Here is a 17,059-nt window from a genome sequence, read left to right as displayed (position 1 = left end):
GCAGAAGATGCCAACTCTGGCGGCAAGGGAGAATACAAAGTGTCAGTCAAAAGTGTAAATTGGAATTGCACCTAAAAACCCAAGAAAAAAATAGTTATGAACATTTAGTTTCAGCAGATTTCACAGAAAAGTACCTTTTTCTTTAACTCAACAGAAATTGCATTTGCTTCTTTCAAGAATATTGCATTACCCCAGAGATCATCTCGCAAAGAAGTGAACTGATGATAACGCCATTTACGAAAAGCCCAAGCAGCAAGACCCGCCTCTCGTGCAGTCCAACAGGATTCATATAATGGATTTGCTGAAAATTACAAATAAATACACAATAATAGTACATTAATCTTAAAGAATGTTTTTTTAAACTCTTAATTGTTATTTTGATTTAAATGTCTTGAACTAATTTCATAAAACAGTGTACATAATAAAGTATAAAATAATAAGCTCAAGTTAGTTTGCTTAACTTGCTTATCGCACAAACAAAACGCGTTGTGGTCTCTTAAGATCATGCACAACGCGAAATGGACACCAAATGTACCAATGAGGCGTAGTTGCTATTTCGCATTTATTACTGAGTAAAATTTGTCATCATTATTACCCATAGTTATATCAGCAATCAACCGAAATGCTACTCAATTCACTTAATAGGAATTGTTGGGTACTTAAAAAATAACATAAACCACAAAAATTAATTTCTCTTAACAATAATATCACAACTTTTTCATCAGAAATACACATTCCAGCATTATTATAATTTTATATTACTTACTAAATATATCCTCTTCTTGGTGAAAATCTTCTGGTGAATAACTGCTATACATTGACATAGTCATCGATTGCTCCTCAACTTGCTTTTGTAAAGCATCAATACGTGCCTCGTACGACTGACAAGCAAATATTTTTCATTACTTTTACAGTTCCATTTAAAATATGGATAACAAGATTAGATACATACCTTACGCTGTTCCTCAAACTCTTGATCAGCTTGTAATTTTTCACGTTTGTATTGTTCTTCTAACACATCCAAACGTTTCTTCATTTCTGCTTTCAAATCAATGCCCTGCTTTTCCAATAACTCGCACTGTGCGAAGTTCCAATCGACTTGCTGTGTATCGCATTTCTCATTCTCATTTTCTGCATTATCAGTTATCTTTTCACGCAGTTCACGTGCTTGATCTGGATTTGTGAAACGAAATACATGATTTTTACCCAAAATAACACGAGAACCGGTCTTTAAAACTTCTGGATCAACCAGTTTACGTCCATTCAAATAGACTAGTGCATCCTTATGAGGAATAAGTGTTACTACACTGTTGCGACTTTCAAAAGTGCAATGCTCTTTTAGAATATGCGAACCCGATAGTTGTATATCCTGTGGGACGTTCGCTTCATGTGTGCCCAAACGTGTTATACCATCTTTTATATAATACAACAGACATTCAGACAAGTTTGGATCCTCATTTAGATTAACTAAATGTGGCGTTTTCTTCGGTGAGAATACGCCAACAGTGATACCATCTTCCTTAACAGCGACACCCATCTCTGCAAAGACTGCTTCACGCTGCAAACGTATTTCTTCGGTACGTTTCAATTTCTCCTCCCAGGTTTCATTGAGTTCTTTTAAAAATCATCATACATATATTTATTTAACTGAAAATCACGTATGAGTCTTACCTGCAATTAGTTTCTCGCTTGCTTGCAACTGATCTACAGCCATTTCAGCAGTTGAACCATTTCGATTACGCGTCTTTGAAGGAGACTTCATATTTCCAGAATTACCAATCACCTTGTTATTGATTTCATCCTCTGTAAAGTTTTCACATTAGAATATTTTTCCAATTAATTTGTGCAAAAAGGCGGCGTGCATAGCAGGATTATGATTAGATAAGGTTAGACTGTATTCAATTTTATATAGTACATATATAATATTGTGGATTATGTACAATGAACAAAGCAATACCAATTGTAAAACATAAATAAATACAAATATACGCACGAATATTTAATAAAATTAACGAAGAAGTGAAAGGACTTCAAATAATGCCTACGAAATCTCTATTGATTCGGTGAAGGGAATACTAAAAACAAATCCATTGCATCAATTGTTAAATATCTAACCTACTAAAATAAATGCTATGAGTGACTACTTTTGTGAAATTCATTTATAAAAGCTATTGTGTTTATATTATTCGAATTATCTTCGTAACTCTCTTTAGAATTAAATACACTACTCTATCTAAGCTTACAGCAATACTCCACAATCTTCCACAATGACAGAGGTTTCATGAATAACTATGCCTGCATTCCGTTTCGATTACTCAAATATAATATCGATCACCACTCCCCTTACAGTTTTATCGTTTTGAAAACATAAATACTTGGAATGGGAAAATATTAATCGAACTTTAGAATAGGAATAAACACTTTAATATCAAATCTTCACAGGAGAAATCTTGTCACTGGCCACTTGATTCATTAAACTTAATTTTATACTTTTGTTGGACTATTATTATAAAGTTTAAAATATTGAATACTTTGCTAAGATACAATTCCAATTCAAAATTTTCACATAAATTCAATCAAATCGCTGTCATCGACATAATGTCAACAACTTTAACGTATACCAATAGGGTATACAATGTTTCGTTGCATTGAAAGCTGAATACGATTTCTTTTGTAAAATACTCTTCTATTTTTCAGATGATTAATATTATGGAATATGTGCTGATATTTAGTGCTATATTAAGGCTTTTTATTGAAAGTCATAGAGTGAGTTATATATTTTTCAAACACTATAAAATAATGATAATCGCTAATTTTACGCAATTCAAGTTAATTTTTTTTTAAGTTTTTATATCAAATACTTGATGTTGTTCGATTTACACCTCTTTTGAATACTCAGTAACCAATTTTTCTTTTAATAGGAACACACTAGCAAATGTCGAAGCATATATATATCAAGTATCTCCTTAGACGAATATAACTTAGGTTACTAGTAGACTACCTAAAATTACAACCGACACTTTCATCTTAACAAGATAGATTTATCTGGTGACAAAATGTCATATATGCCGGGAAATGGTGACTCTGAATGAGGAGGGGAGAATACTGAACCGGATGCTTATATCCATATCTTACACTTGCACATCCAGAACAGATATTTAAGGTTTTCTGTTCGTTCAGTCAATTTTTAGAACAAAACAAATTCGTGGGTTGCAAGGCACTGCTACAAATTAATCTAAAAAAATGAATTTTAACTAAAATGTATTTTAACTCTAAATGATGCAAATACAGATTTCGTATATATACAATATAAGAAATTGATGATTAAAATTTTATTGGCCGGCCATATTTAAACAATCCTCTTTACTAAGGTGTGAAACATCTATGGTATACAATATTGCACCAAGTGAGCTATTCCTATAGTCAAGCATATCGGAAAAGATTTTTGTTTTTATGCTATTATAAAACTTATATTTAGATTAAAAATTTGATTTTCCCAAGTTCTTAAATAATAGAATCCTGTCAAAAATTAAAATTAAATAATAAAAATTTTTAGATAGTCCGATAAATGAATATTTTTCTTTGCAACACAAATGTATTAAAAAACAAACCTGACAAATTAAAGATTTATAGTTTGTAGTTTTTAAAATACACATAATATGCAATTATTATTATTAAAAGTGTAAGAGAGAGCAACATAAAGAGGACATTAATATTATGTATTACACAAACATCAAATCGTAAAACGTCCTGAAGCAAAAAATAATTGCACTTATAAAATGTTTGCAATAGACACACAAAAAATGTTTTTTTTTTTTAAACATATATGTGTAATTATTTTCTAATCATATAACGAGTATATTTTTTCATAAATTATATTGGTGTAGATATATTTAAAAAAAAATTGTTTTAGGAATATTTTAAAGATATTATTTGCATATTAGCAAAAGCCTTTTTCATTCCATTCATGTTACTTACTATTTGGATCGCGCTTCTCACAAACCACTTTGCCATCGGGCCCTAAATGAAATATGTATACATAGTATGCTTTGTTTTTGTAACTAAACTAATTATAAAAAATCATACATATATATTTTTATATAGGAACTAAAAATTTTATATGATCATGTGCTATGAAAAGTTAATAGAACGGCCAAGGATTTCAAATCTTAATTTAAACGTTTCTCACCTTCTTGTACTTCAATACCCTCGGCTTTCAAGAGATCTCGCAACTTTTGTATTTCTTCCTTAAGTTCTCGGATAAGTTTAGCGTTTGCATCTTCGTTAACAACGGCCTTGCACACGATCTGCTTAGCACGGTCGGCATACCTGGATTATTGCAATACAATAATTATTTATACGTAAATACATATATTTTATTTATTATATATATTTTGCACACATTTTTTCAAAAATAAATTTTATATACCTTAAAGTACTTAGAGTTTCATCGTAATTAATGTCAGCTGGAGATATAGCCGCAATCATAGCAGTTTTAGAGTTACCGCCTAAGTTTTCACGTAATAGCCAAGTGAGAACAGAATCACGGTAAGGTATAAAGTCAGCTTTCTTTGACTTCTTTTGCTTAGATGCCTATGAAGTTATAGATTTTACTTTTATTTAACTTTATTTACATATTTTATTATTTTACTTGAAAATAAAAAATAGTATGCTAAATAAAGGAAAGGATGTAAATGGAAATTACTTCTAAATATGCTATTCACACGATTTAAAACTAAGACGATTAAAAACACAGTTTCTTAAGATTATAATATGTATTATGAATGCAATGAAAATATTGGTTCCGCACTATAATCTGAATGATAGAAGTGATTAGCATTCAGGAACAATGACACAAAGGTTTATATTATTATGAAAAGTTTTGTATAAAAGCAAATCTAATGGAAATCATTTTTGGAAACGATATAGAGCATAAATATGTACTAAGCATGCAGTATTGCATAAATACTAAAAATTACATATCCTAACACTATTTATTTTGTGCTTGATTGAGATTTTATGCTTATAAGTTTTTTAATTTTTTTATTTATAAGATTGTTCATTTTTTAAATATATATGGAAATCAATACTCTTTGATAGCTGGGGGTTTCTGCAGAGTTCCACCCTTCTTCTTGACTAATTTATGTATAAGCTTCGTGATTATTCGATGACTGATAATTCGATCTAAGATATGAGATTAGATAGTGCTAAGTACGTTAACCTGTCGGTTTTTGCGAATAGTTTCATGGCTCAGTCCCTTATGTATTCTTTGACCGAGTCTTTTCTAAGGTATTTTAGCATGTCATTTATGCTGATGTACCAAGGCACTTTGAAGAATCTTCGGAGAGCCTGACTTTAAGCAGCTTGCAGCTTCTCAATAGTAGAGTTGGCAGCTTTGCTATACGCGACACACCCATAAAGTAGTGCTGACCTGATTATCTGGCTGTAGATTAGCTTTCTTTTCTTCGCACTACCGAAGCATAATTAATTATATTTTTTAATATATACCTCAATTATATAGATTATAGTTACATATGAATATGTTGAAAGTTTCGCTAACAATGTCTTTTTTAAAGCAAACGTCAACCTGTGAGGTTTAAATAACACACCACTTATAATACTATATATATAATTTTATAGAATCTATTAAAACCAATTTTTAAACAAACTTGGAATCTCAAAACGATTTTTTTTAACACTTTAAGTATTGCAATAGCACAAATAAAAATACATCATAGCTGATTAATTTATCTTATAAATTGGCTATCTCTTTACATTCCATTTTTTCTTTATTCAATCGATAAAATTATTAAATTAAAATTTTTAATTCTGTTAAATTTTTTTTTAATTCTAAACCGCTATTATATATAATTGCGTATAATAATAGTAATTATGTATATATGAAAGGTTTATGCAAATAAGATATTAAAAATAAAAATTACTTATTTATTTTCATTTAAGTATAATTAAAAAATACTATATATTTGTAAAAATTATAAAAATTTAATTATTTAAATTTTCAAAAATATTTTACAGGTTTCAAATTAAATACATACAAAAAAGATTTAATTTTTTTTACTGACACAACATTTAAAACAAAACAATTTATTATATACTTACGGACTTTTAATTTTAACGTTATAATTGAGGTGTTTTAAATTTGGAATAGTTTTTAACATTTTACAGCAATATCCGATTTTATATATACGATATATATATTCATATATATTTTTTTGCAAAAGTGCAGACATTTTAAAAAAGAAATTGAAACACAATTGAAAAATATGAAGAATTAAATGCAGATGAATACTATGAAATCGCAAAATATATAATAATTATTTATAAATTTACAAGTTTCATAAATATATATATATTTTTGATATTTTAAAAATGAGACGCAAAACCAAAGTACTTACGATTTCAGCCAGAGCAGAGATAACTTTGCCTAAAGTAGTTAATGACTTGTTAATATTAGCGCCCTCTTTTAGACGTGTGCCTTTAGCACCAGTAGAGTCAGCACGTTCGGAACCAGCCAAATCGACTAAACTGATTTTGGAAACTTTTTCAGTAGTCAAATCTGTCATAGTATCATGACGACGTTGTGTAAAGAAAATAGTAAATACAGCATGAGAACGTGAACTAGTTTCGTTCATATTGGTAGCAGCAACAGTTCTATAGAAAAAATCCAAGATATATATACATTTATATTATGAAAAATATTGAAAAAAGATTTGTTGTTAGATATTAAATTCCAAAAAATAAACATGAACTAACCTAGCTTTGTTGCCTTCATCAATGAGATCATGTATATCTTGATAATCTGTAACGGCCAATTTTGATAAGTCCTCTACATAGGGACCCAACAAAGGATGTTCACGAACACGTAAATTGCCTTTGTTCTTAGGATTCAACAAATCACGCACACGTTCGCAATAAATTTCCATATAGGATACTTCAACCTGTATTAATTATCAGGATATTTAGGATAAATAATTATCTATACATGTTAATATGTTTATGTACCGAATACTTGAGCTCATCGGTTTCAGTGTCATGGATACGATTGAATAAATCTTTGCATATCATCGGTATTATACCCTCCTGATGTTCCTCTTGTTTACCCATCATGGTATACGACTTACCAGCACCGGTCTGTCCATAAGCAAATATACAGACATTGTAACCATCGAAGGAATGTTGTAACATCTCCTCGCCAATATCTTTGTAGACCATTTCTTGCGTAGAAAAGTCTTCATCTTTTGGCTGCATTTAAAAAAATTTTATAATTTGAACATTACATGTTACGAGTATGTTATATATAAATATTAATAACGAATTTTAGTTAAAATACTAGGCAGTACGTACATTATGTGACCAATAGGAATAATCGAAATTAAATCGTTTTACAGCTTCACTTGAGTTTGGTGGTACTTTCGGATTCACTATAGCTGTAATAAAATATATAATTATAATTTTTTAGTTAAAATTGAATATTGATTAATATATATTACAATATATTAATTAAAATAAATTATCCTACCGGTAGTTGCACCGCTCATTTCTATAATGCATTTTGACTCCCGACAAATTTCGCGTGAGTTGAAGGGACGCACTCGAACCGCCACCTTAACAGACGACATCTTGGCGGTAAGAGGCCCAAAGGCCTTTTTTTTCTATTACTTTCTGAAAAGATATTAATATGAAAGTATATTTAATGTATATATTAATAAATATATAGAATATAAACAACACGTTTTTAAATTCACATCAATTTAAATAATATACTTTTATTTTAATAAAAATAGACTATTATAAAAATAGTCGCTATGACTTTTTGCTTCATAATTTTATATCAATTTTTGAGTCTGTTATATACTGAAAAGTAATTATTATTTATTGGGTTGTTAATAGTGCTAAACTTGTTTACTTTAACCGATTATAAGGTTTTGAATAAACACATTCTTTTACGGTTTTGTGTCTTCATATATGTGCTTTGGGCCAACGCTTCTGTCCCAAAGATGGAGAGATCTATTACACAAAAGCGGTATATTATGATTGTTGTGATGATACCTTAACTTAAATTGCCCTATTGAAAAACCAATGAGAATTTTAATATCCTCTCTGCTCATTGCAGGGAGGTCAGATTAATAAAGCTCTTAGCCAGTCTTTGACTTTTACAGTTTATCCAGTAGTTTTTAAATTATATTTTCTCTCGCTACTTAGTTTCTCTACAAATGTACCCTCTCTTCAGTGTACAGAATGGCTTATCTCTTCATTTGACGAGACCATCAGCTCTTTAATTTCGCTTGTGTCCTTCATGCCCCGGGACTTACTAAAAACGAACGCAGATTCTTCATAACGCAGTTAACTTATTAAACATTTGTTATAATTAACTTAGGTTATTATTTATATATATTTAACGTATCTTTTAGTCATATACCAGAATATTCTACCATCAATAAACTTTCTGGAAGTTAAATATTCTATTTTGTTTAAGTAAAAGTTTCTATTTTTTTTCCGCAAAACGATAACTGTGACTCAGAACACAGAAAAGTGTTTTTTTATTTAAGAACCAACTTAATTCTTCTTGCTAGAACTTATTAAAGACTCTTTTAAATAATACCTCACTCAAAGATATTTTTTGGCTAAATATATATACATATATATATAGTTTTTCTATCCACAAATTATATATCTGAACTTGTTCCATTGTGTAGAGAAAGATTAATAGATTGGGTAAGCTCTTCTAATATTGTAATCGCAAACAATAATTAAACTGAATATATGTTATCTAACAATAAAATACTTGATTAAATATGTAATAAGTCACTTTTCTTCATAAAACATGTTTACTTCACAAATCTATTTATAATTATTTCATATTCTTATTAAAGGCTAATTGTACATTTCAATGTTAATTAATTGAAATTCTGCGTAAAAGTTATGACCTCATTAAGTTAAGTAACATAAGTTAAATTATTTTTTATTTCAAAATATGAATATCTGCGTGCATTAATATTAAATAAGCTTTCGGAGAATATCTACAATAATGGAATTTTATTACAAATGTTTGGATTTAGTAGCATTTATGGGAAGTAAAATATGAGTGCAGCAAACGCAGGTGGGTACACTTATATTTCTATTAAGTTTTTATACTTTAATACTTTGCGATTTTAAACTTGAAGTTCTGGAGAAGTTCGCTTCCGTGCCATTACTAAAATCCACTGCCATGTCGCACATAATTCTGCACCGAGCATTTTCTAAAATTAAAGTACCTTTTTGCAGGGGCAAAGGAGCAAAGAAAAAGTTTTAAAAGCAAATTAATAATGTAGCTCCCACGACGTGCCACAATGTAATTTATGCAAAAAATACATTTAACAAAGCATGGAAGCAACGCAAGGACTTTTTGTTAAAAGCCATTGTTGCTGTTCGTAAAATGAACTATTAAATGCGGAGCATAATTTTGCGTGGTGGCTCATGGAGTCCTGCACACAAGCAGTTCTCATCCCAACGCCGCTGGTGCTGTTGTTGATGTTGGTGACTCGATTTATTGAACGCTTTAATACATAAAAACGCTTGTAGCTTGTAGCATTTAATTACCACTGTGAAATGCTGGAAAACTCGTGCAAATGTCAAGTTGTTAATGTAAAGTGCTCTTGGCCAAGTTTACTGCGCTACCAGTTTTATTGGCCGTTATACGAGACGAAATTTAATGGCTGGAGACGCAACACACAGTCATGCAAACTGTCGTAAAGAATGGAACAACAACAATGCGAGCAACTGCGAGAATACTGTGACCGCCATTTATTCACTTCAATTCATGACTCATGGAAAATTTGTTAAGTAAGTCACATCTCAATACTTTTGCATTCCACGACTTCTGCTGGCTATTAAATTTACATACAGTCATACATCCAAGGTTTGCACCGTTAAGTGGACATCGATTTCAATTTTATTTAAGGAATACAAGTCTATTGCATATGATTGATTACCATTTAAATTTTTCTAAAAATATGTCTTTGAAACCAATTTATTTAGAGACTACTTTAACGGCCGGTATTGCTATTGCGTTTAAGTAACATTTAAAAAATATAATAACTAAAGAATAAAGAATAAAAACAACAATATGCGACCTATATACTTAAGAATTAAGAACTTGGACTTAACTTGATTTAGGCTATGAAAAATTATCGTATTTACTTTCATAGCTCACTCATCCGAAGTAACATTGTATTGTAATTCTCCCCTAAGCTTCTTCATATTGCCCATAAATTCAATACAATTATATAATTTAATTATTGTTAGTTACTTGTGGTAGAGGGAGGAACGAGTCAAAAGCCGTTTTGTGTTCACAAAACCTCGTAATAGGGGGTACAAGAGAGAAGGTCAAGCTAGAACCAACCAGAGGCATTTATAAAGGCAAGAATCCGGCCAATGCTTATACTAGAGAGTGTGCTGCCGAGTGTGTTTAAGAAGGGGACCCCAAGAAACTTAAGCATAGTTCTGACCAAACCTGGACATAGACACACCAGGTGTTCTGGTGTCTTTTTTTCAAGAGCTGGTAGACACGCATTTCAGGAGATACCACAGGGTAGGCCAAGTCTAGCTCCATGTCGTTCTATGGTCCAGTGCCCTGTAAAAACAGATATTATAATAGAAACCTCTGATTTGTTTCTTTAAAGGCTCTTCTCTGAACCTCTGAAGGCTGCGATTCTACATTTGGAAAAGTTTGGCCATGTTGCTCTCGACCTGCTTGCTGAGGCGGCAAGGGTCCACTCACTATTTAATTATAATTATCAAAGATTTGATTAGACAAATATAGAAGGAGTTGTGTAATTACAGTCCTTTTTTTCATCTCATGCAAAAATTTTTGCTTAAAATGTTTCAATTCTAAAGTAATAGAAATTTGAACTCCTATCTGTCTGACATAAATTTATAATGGATTATAAAAAACTAGATTATTTAACAAAAACATATTTAACTTCATTGCTTTCTTTTATCATATTTCCAATATGAGAATTGTCTTAGCAGCATAAATTAATTCATCATTGCAGTAAAGAACTGCAATGACGTACATATGAACTAATCGCGGAGAGTATGACATTGCTAGGACTCTATTGTCTAGGTTACAAAGGCATAAAAGATTTTGGGTTTTAACAAATCTGCAATTCGTGAGCTTAACGAAATATTTTCGTACAACTGTGCTATTGGACCAATGTTTCTACGCTGGCTCATTCTATGCTGAAGGTATCATGATGAAAATAGAGTGAAATTTATTAATCACTTTCTATGCCTCGGCCCGGAAGTTCAACTAAAGCAATTCCATTGTCTAGAAAACCGTTTCTCTACTGGCTTGGCGGAGTTGAAGAAGACTTATCGAATCTCCTTAATTTCGTCTGGAAAATTAAATAGTTTAAGAAGCCATTTTGAAAACAATAGAAAATGTAGCTCGTATTGTATTCCGGAAACTTTAAAGTGAGCAGAATGGACAATATTTCACGCACCCTATTTAAGCAAGTGAAAGATAAGTTTTAACCAAAGTAAAACTCACTTAATAAGAATAAAAAAAAAATAAAAGACTACCTCATTATATGTTATATATCCTCCTGTGTGTTATTATTAGAAGCGACAATAAATAACCGTGATCCCATTGATATCTTCATACCTTATGCTCTAACTACGGTACAAAAAGATAAAAATAATTGTATAGATAATAACTCTGAAGCCAAATTAAAGTATGTTCAAATCAAAGTGAATAGTAAACCCTTTGGGGTCAATACTGGCGTAAAACAAGGTTTATTTCGACATTGAATGCCGTCATGTGTTCTGTACGTAGCGACAGCATCGAAATACAATAGACATCCTTTAGCAAACTTGTCGGTATTGAGTATGCTACAGAACCAAATTGACATACTCAGTTCCTGTGCATCCAATGCCGGCCTGAACATAAGCCACGAAAAAACAAAAACCTCTATTTAATCACGCATCCAAGTATTCATAAATAAATGTTTAAGAAGAATACTGAAAATATGGTGGCCGGAGCGCATACCCAATACTAATCACTGGGAACGCACGAAACAAACAAAAGCCGCCACTGAAATAAAAAGTGATTGGTCACACGCTCAGGAAAACATCATCCTGCATAACAAACCAAGTCCTACGCTGGAAATCACAAGGCAACACCAGCTAAGACATGGCGAAGAACCGTAGACCAGGAGCTTAAAGACGCACAGTACTCTCAGAACCAAATCACGAGAAAAGCAGGCAACAGAATAAGATTTAGAGGAATCGTTGAGGACCGATGCTCTACTTAGGAGAGAAGGACAGCAGGAAGTAAGTAAGTAAAATAAATAGAATATTTTTAAAAAAAACTGAACTACTCTAAAAATTGCGAGATCATTTTAATTGTTTTTCAAACAAAAAGTCCATTCATTATAATTATGATATTTTATTTACAGTTCTTATTTAAAAATTTAAGAAAAGTAGATAATCTTCACACTTTTTTAGATAAATATAGTAGGTTTGTCAAGATATTTGTAATGCAGTAAGATAGACGCAGGACACCAAACGTAATATATGAATAAATTTATCGATGCTCATCGGTCGTCTGCCTGGATATTGATAAACAAATGTCTCAAAAACTAACAAAAACTATGAATTTAGGACCAATAATTGGATTTAATTGGTCGTTTAGATCAAGTAGCACCAATTTATAATGTAGATCTAGATTATTAATAATAACTTTTATATAAAAAAGTTATAAGTAGCTTAAAAAAAAGTGCATTGAAGTCGGAAACTCTATAAGCAAAAACTATGTAGAAAAATATGTTATATTTTGATCTGGGCTGATTAATAGTTTAAACACACAACTGATTCAATGACGCTGATTAAATTGTAAGTATCAACAAATTTAAAAAAAATTTATATTTTAATATTTCATGAATAACATTATTTATATTACTTAAACCTTAAATTTTAACACGACGACCTAGTGCCTACCAAAAAAAAATCGATTAATTACTATTATAAAAATAGTTATATATGAATTCGCATATGAATTCTTAATTAATATTTTTCTAGTTGCGAATAAATTTAATATTTCAACCTGCGTCATATAAATTACGTATATATTTTCCTGCAAATGTTTTAAATTCTAATATTAGCTCTTTGTTTTATTTATTATATGAAAAATAACACACACTAAAGTAATTTACAATCCATTTCCAAAAGGATTCTCTTATCCACAAATATCCACAAATATTTCCAATTCTTGTATGACTCATCGTAGTCATTGGGTTTCCCTTATAGAATCCACGGACAAACTGCCAGCTTATGGATCAAAATATTGTATAATGAAATTACTATACTATTACTATACACTTTGATTTCATTATTATTATTATTACTTAAATTATGATTTAAATTATTATTTTATCAAGAAAAGCTGTTACCTTAAAAAATGTACTAAGAGCTAGTCGATTTCAAAATCGACTGTAGTTGGAAGATATCCTTGTTGGTTAAAGCATTTGCACTTTGAAAATTGTTATATTTCTTTAATGTTAATCACTTTTAACACTTCTGTTTTCGTTAAAATATATACCGATATATATTTTTACACTTTTATTATTTTAATTTTAATTTGGTTTTATATCATTTTGTATTTTTCAATATTTTATAAGACACTTCCGCCTGAAATAAAAACACAATCCGCTTATATTAGTACAATGACAAACACTTCATCCTCGTCGTGCGTGAATGAGAGCAAAGGATTTTTGTTTTCCATTTTAGAAAAGTCACTCTTCCCAGATTTTGCTCTTTTTCCAATATTTTTCATGCTTTTATTTATGTTTACAAATTCATGACAATCAATAAAACTGTCAAAATGAAGGAGAAAAACAACAAAAGAAGAATGTTGAGCACGAAATCACGAATTCTAGAGAGTTTTCTACACCGTTCCTTGGCATGAGAGCGAAATTCTACAAACTTTGAATGATTCCATGTCTGATGGAAATGTTCATATGTGATTTTAACAGCGCATGCACTATTGATGGTTCCAAAACACAAAAAAAAAAAAAACAAAAATACATTTTAATGATTTTAAATAAAAACTAAAACAATTTCATTATTCATTATAAATATGGGAAAGTGGAGTATTATTATTATTTGAATACTTAATATTTGATCATAATTCTTTGTGTAAAAAAGTTACTCATACGCCATGTTTGCCCATAAAATTTACCAAAACTTTAGTATAACTTAAGTTAAGGTTGTGATTATACAATATACATTATTAAACAATTAATTATATTTTTATTTACTTCAAAAATATTACTAAGATACATTATTCAGTAAATTAAAATTATCATTCCAATAAGAATAAAAAATTTTATTTGTAAAATTAGCTATTACGCTTGAATAAAAACATCATACCAAAATACACAATGCCTAAATCAGCATAGATAGGAACTACTAAATACAATATACTACTTAATCTATAGATCAATATTTTTAATCATATTTCTAATTTCTTCAATATTAACGCACAAAATTCAAAAATTTTGGAAAGATGAAACTCATTTTATTATGTTGAAGCTATTTGAGCCAGTGCACTCTCTATTAACTGAGGGGTATTATAGAGAACCCCTCTTCAAAACCCCTCTTTACACCTTGATTGGATTATTGTTTATCATTTAATCAGACTAACCAATAATTGATCTCAGATCAGCATAACCATTCTGCCCGTAACCATTCTGAGATTCGATAGGCCGATGTTGGGAAGCCTGTCAGAATTTGTAAATAAATATTATAATATAATATATTTTTTTATATAAAAATAGTTTAGTGTAAGATCTCTAACTATTAAACCCATTATATTCGGTTTTTGCCGTTGATTAGTGGAAAGAGGTTCCAGCAACCGAAACTTTACGCTGTAAAGGCTAACATTTTTTATTGTTCATTACTAAGAGGTTGTTTAAGTGAGCTTAGATTTCACACTGTGGTTTTTAATGTTTTCCATCAAACCAAAAAAAAATTGTTTTATATCGAGATCATAAAATTTATGTCTACTCTTAGTTACATTGTTCAGAAGACGAAGATATAATGAGCATTTCTTAACCTTCTATCCTGATCTCTCAAGGCTTAGACTTAAAGTACACGAGCCTAACATCATAAAGAGCTCAAATTTCTATTGCTCACGTCTTCCAAATCTTCTCCGTTTCCTAAGAAGGATTACAAATTACAGCAGACAATTAATAGTCATATAATTCTTATTAAATAGGAATATGCTATATAATAAATACTATAAATACTGTAAATCTGTATATATAACAACATATAGTAATTACTATAATCCACTTATAAGATCGTCTATCAAATAAATTCTGTTATGGTCACGAGTCTTTGAATATATGATTATTTGAGAATATGTGAGTATCTGCATAATTTTAGATTGTGTGTAATATCGAATGTATGATAGTGTCGGCATCTACAAGTCTAAAAGTTTTAAAATTATAACTTCAAAAACCAATAGCAGTTGGATTCTTCAGTTACTGAATTCTGATTCTACTCTTACTGAATGGCACTTTTCAATTTATTAACAATGAGATGGAAATAGTTCAAGGCTTAGAAAAAAATAATAATGCTCATATAGTATATAACACAAATATATAGACTTGTCCTATTAACTATTATGTTAATTTTTTTATTTTATTTAATATAAGACTTAAAAGTTAATGAAATACATTTTGGGCTATTACTTCAGCAATGGAGACAATGGCCCTTAGCTGGATTATGTAAATTATTTGAAAACTATATGTGTACAAAGATATGTGAAAAATTTGGAAATTTAATCAAATTTTCAATACATTTCTAATTGAGCATTCAAATTGAAAAATTATTCCAAATAAGTTTTAATTAAATTTTAAATTGCTCTGTGGGTGGTAAATACATTTTCAAAATACCTACAATCTCTTTTCTTACGGATGACATAGATATATAACATGTACTTTATTATATTTATATGTTAATATAAGAACATAATTACTTAATAATTTTATTTTGTATTTTTAAATATTGTTAGAAAAAAATTATAAAAATTATTTTCATAATTATTTTTGCATACATCTAAAAGTTTCATTCTATATCTATATATATATATTGCATTTAATTTTATACTAATTATATAATAGGTTAATTGGTTTTTTCTTGGATTTTAAATTATTTATTTTGAGAAGGAAGTTAATGTATATTCTCATTTTCACCATTTCTTAATTAAATAATTTCCTTAATTCTTTAACTTTACTTAATGCAAAAATGTGTCTTGATACAAAACGCGTAATTCCTTAATAGTAGTTTATTTTGGGCATTTAGTCAACGATTTTCACTGCGAAATCTACATTATTATCCTTAATACACATATCTCTAATGTTAACTACTATATCACTGTTGTCTTGAACTCTTATCTATATTTTCGTTTGTTCTTATCTACAGTAATAAAGTGTTCATATTACCAGTTTGAACTCTACACAAAATATGTCTACAATTTCCACTTCCACTTCCACTCCCACACATTTATTATACAAAAAATATATAATATAAGGACTACGAAATGAAAAACTTAAAATATTCATGATATTTTTCATGATAAAATTTTGCACATTTTTTTACCAATTTCGAAATAAAGGGATTAAATTTAATTAAATCAAAATTAATTAATTTCAATTAATTTTTTCTGGGATTTATCATTCCGCAAAAAAATATTGCAGCTGCATTTGCTGTTGTTCATTTTGCATATCATCGAAACTTAGAATTTCGATCAAGAATTTCTTCGACGTCGTCGCAAAAATTAATAAAGTAACCAAAATTGTTGTTAAAATTAGCGAAAAAAGTATTAAATATCCAAAAGCACACATTTGAGGAGTACGAAGAAAACTTTTTTATATATATCCAATATTCAATTCTCGATGACACACAATTTGTTGGTATAACAAATCATAAATGGTGAAGAAAATTTGTTTTTTGAAAATATTTCACATAATTTTTTCACAATTTAACTTCCGAA

At 29.6% G+C, this 17,059-nt stretch overlaps 1 protein-coding gene across 1 annotated transcript in view; it reads right to left on the bottom strand.

Moving 5' to 3' along the window:
* The window catches only part of LOC119674010 (kinesin-like protein unc-104), a 13,754-nt gene extending 173 nt beyond the window's left edge, over window positions 1-13,581 (bottom strand). The window contains exons 1-15 of the mRNA XM_038085131.1: window positions 13,452-13,581; window positions 7,541-7,683; window positions 7,366-7,448; window positions 7,024-7,263; window positions 6,775-6,959; window positions 6,417-6,672; window positions 6,121-6,123; window positions 4,430-4,593; window positions 4,190-4,329; window positions 3,979-4,020; window positions 1,672-1,803; window positions 953-1,614; window positions 767-881; window positions 135-301; window positions 3-71 (exon numbers count right to left, since the gene is read on the bottom strand). Of these exons, the coding sequence (XP_037941059.1) occupies window positions 3-71; window positions 135-301; window positions 767-881; window positions 953-1,614; window positions 1,672-1,803; window positions 3,979-4,020; window positions 4,190-4,329; window positions 4,430-4,593; window positions 6,121-6,123; window positions 6,417-6,672; window positions 6,775-6,959; window positions 7,024-7,263; window positions 7,366-7,448; window positions 7,541-7,640 (2,358 nt within the window). The 5' untranslated portion in view covers window positions 7,641-7,683; window positions 13,452-13,581. The remainder of the gene's footprint in view (window positions 1-2; window positions 72-134; window positions 302-766; window positions 882-952; window positions 1,615-1,671; window positions 1,804-3,978; window positions 4,021-4,189; window positions 4,330-4,429; window positions 4,594-6,120; window positions 6,124-6,416; window positions 6,673-6,774; window positions 6,960-7,023; window positions 7,264-7,365; window positions 7,449-7,540; window positions 7,684-13,451) is intronic.
* Between the last annotated feature and the right edge of the window lie 3,478 nt (window positions 13,582-17,059).

Source organism: Teleopsis dalmanni, chromosome 2, assembly GCF_002237135.1.
Source record: "Teleopsis dalmanni isolate 2A chromosome 2, ASM223713v2, whole genome shotgun sequence".
In the NCBI taxonomy this organism is placed as follows: Eukaryota; Metazoa; Arthropoda; class Insecta; order Diptera; family Diopsidae; genus Teleopsis; species Teleopsis dalmanni.
The sequence above is the reverse complement of the archived record's forward strand: the minus strand, read 5'-3'. Positions and strand labels throughout refer to the sequence as shown.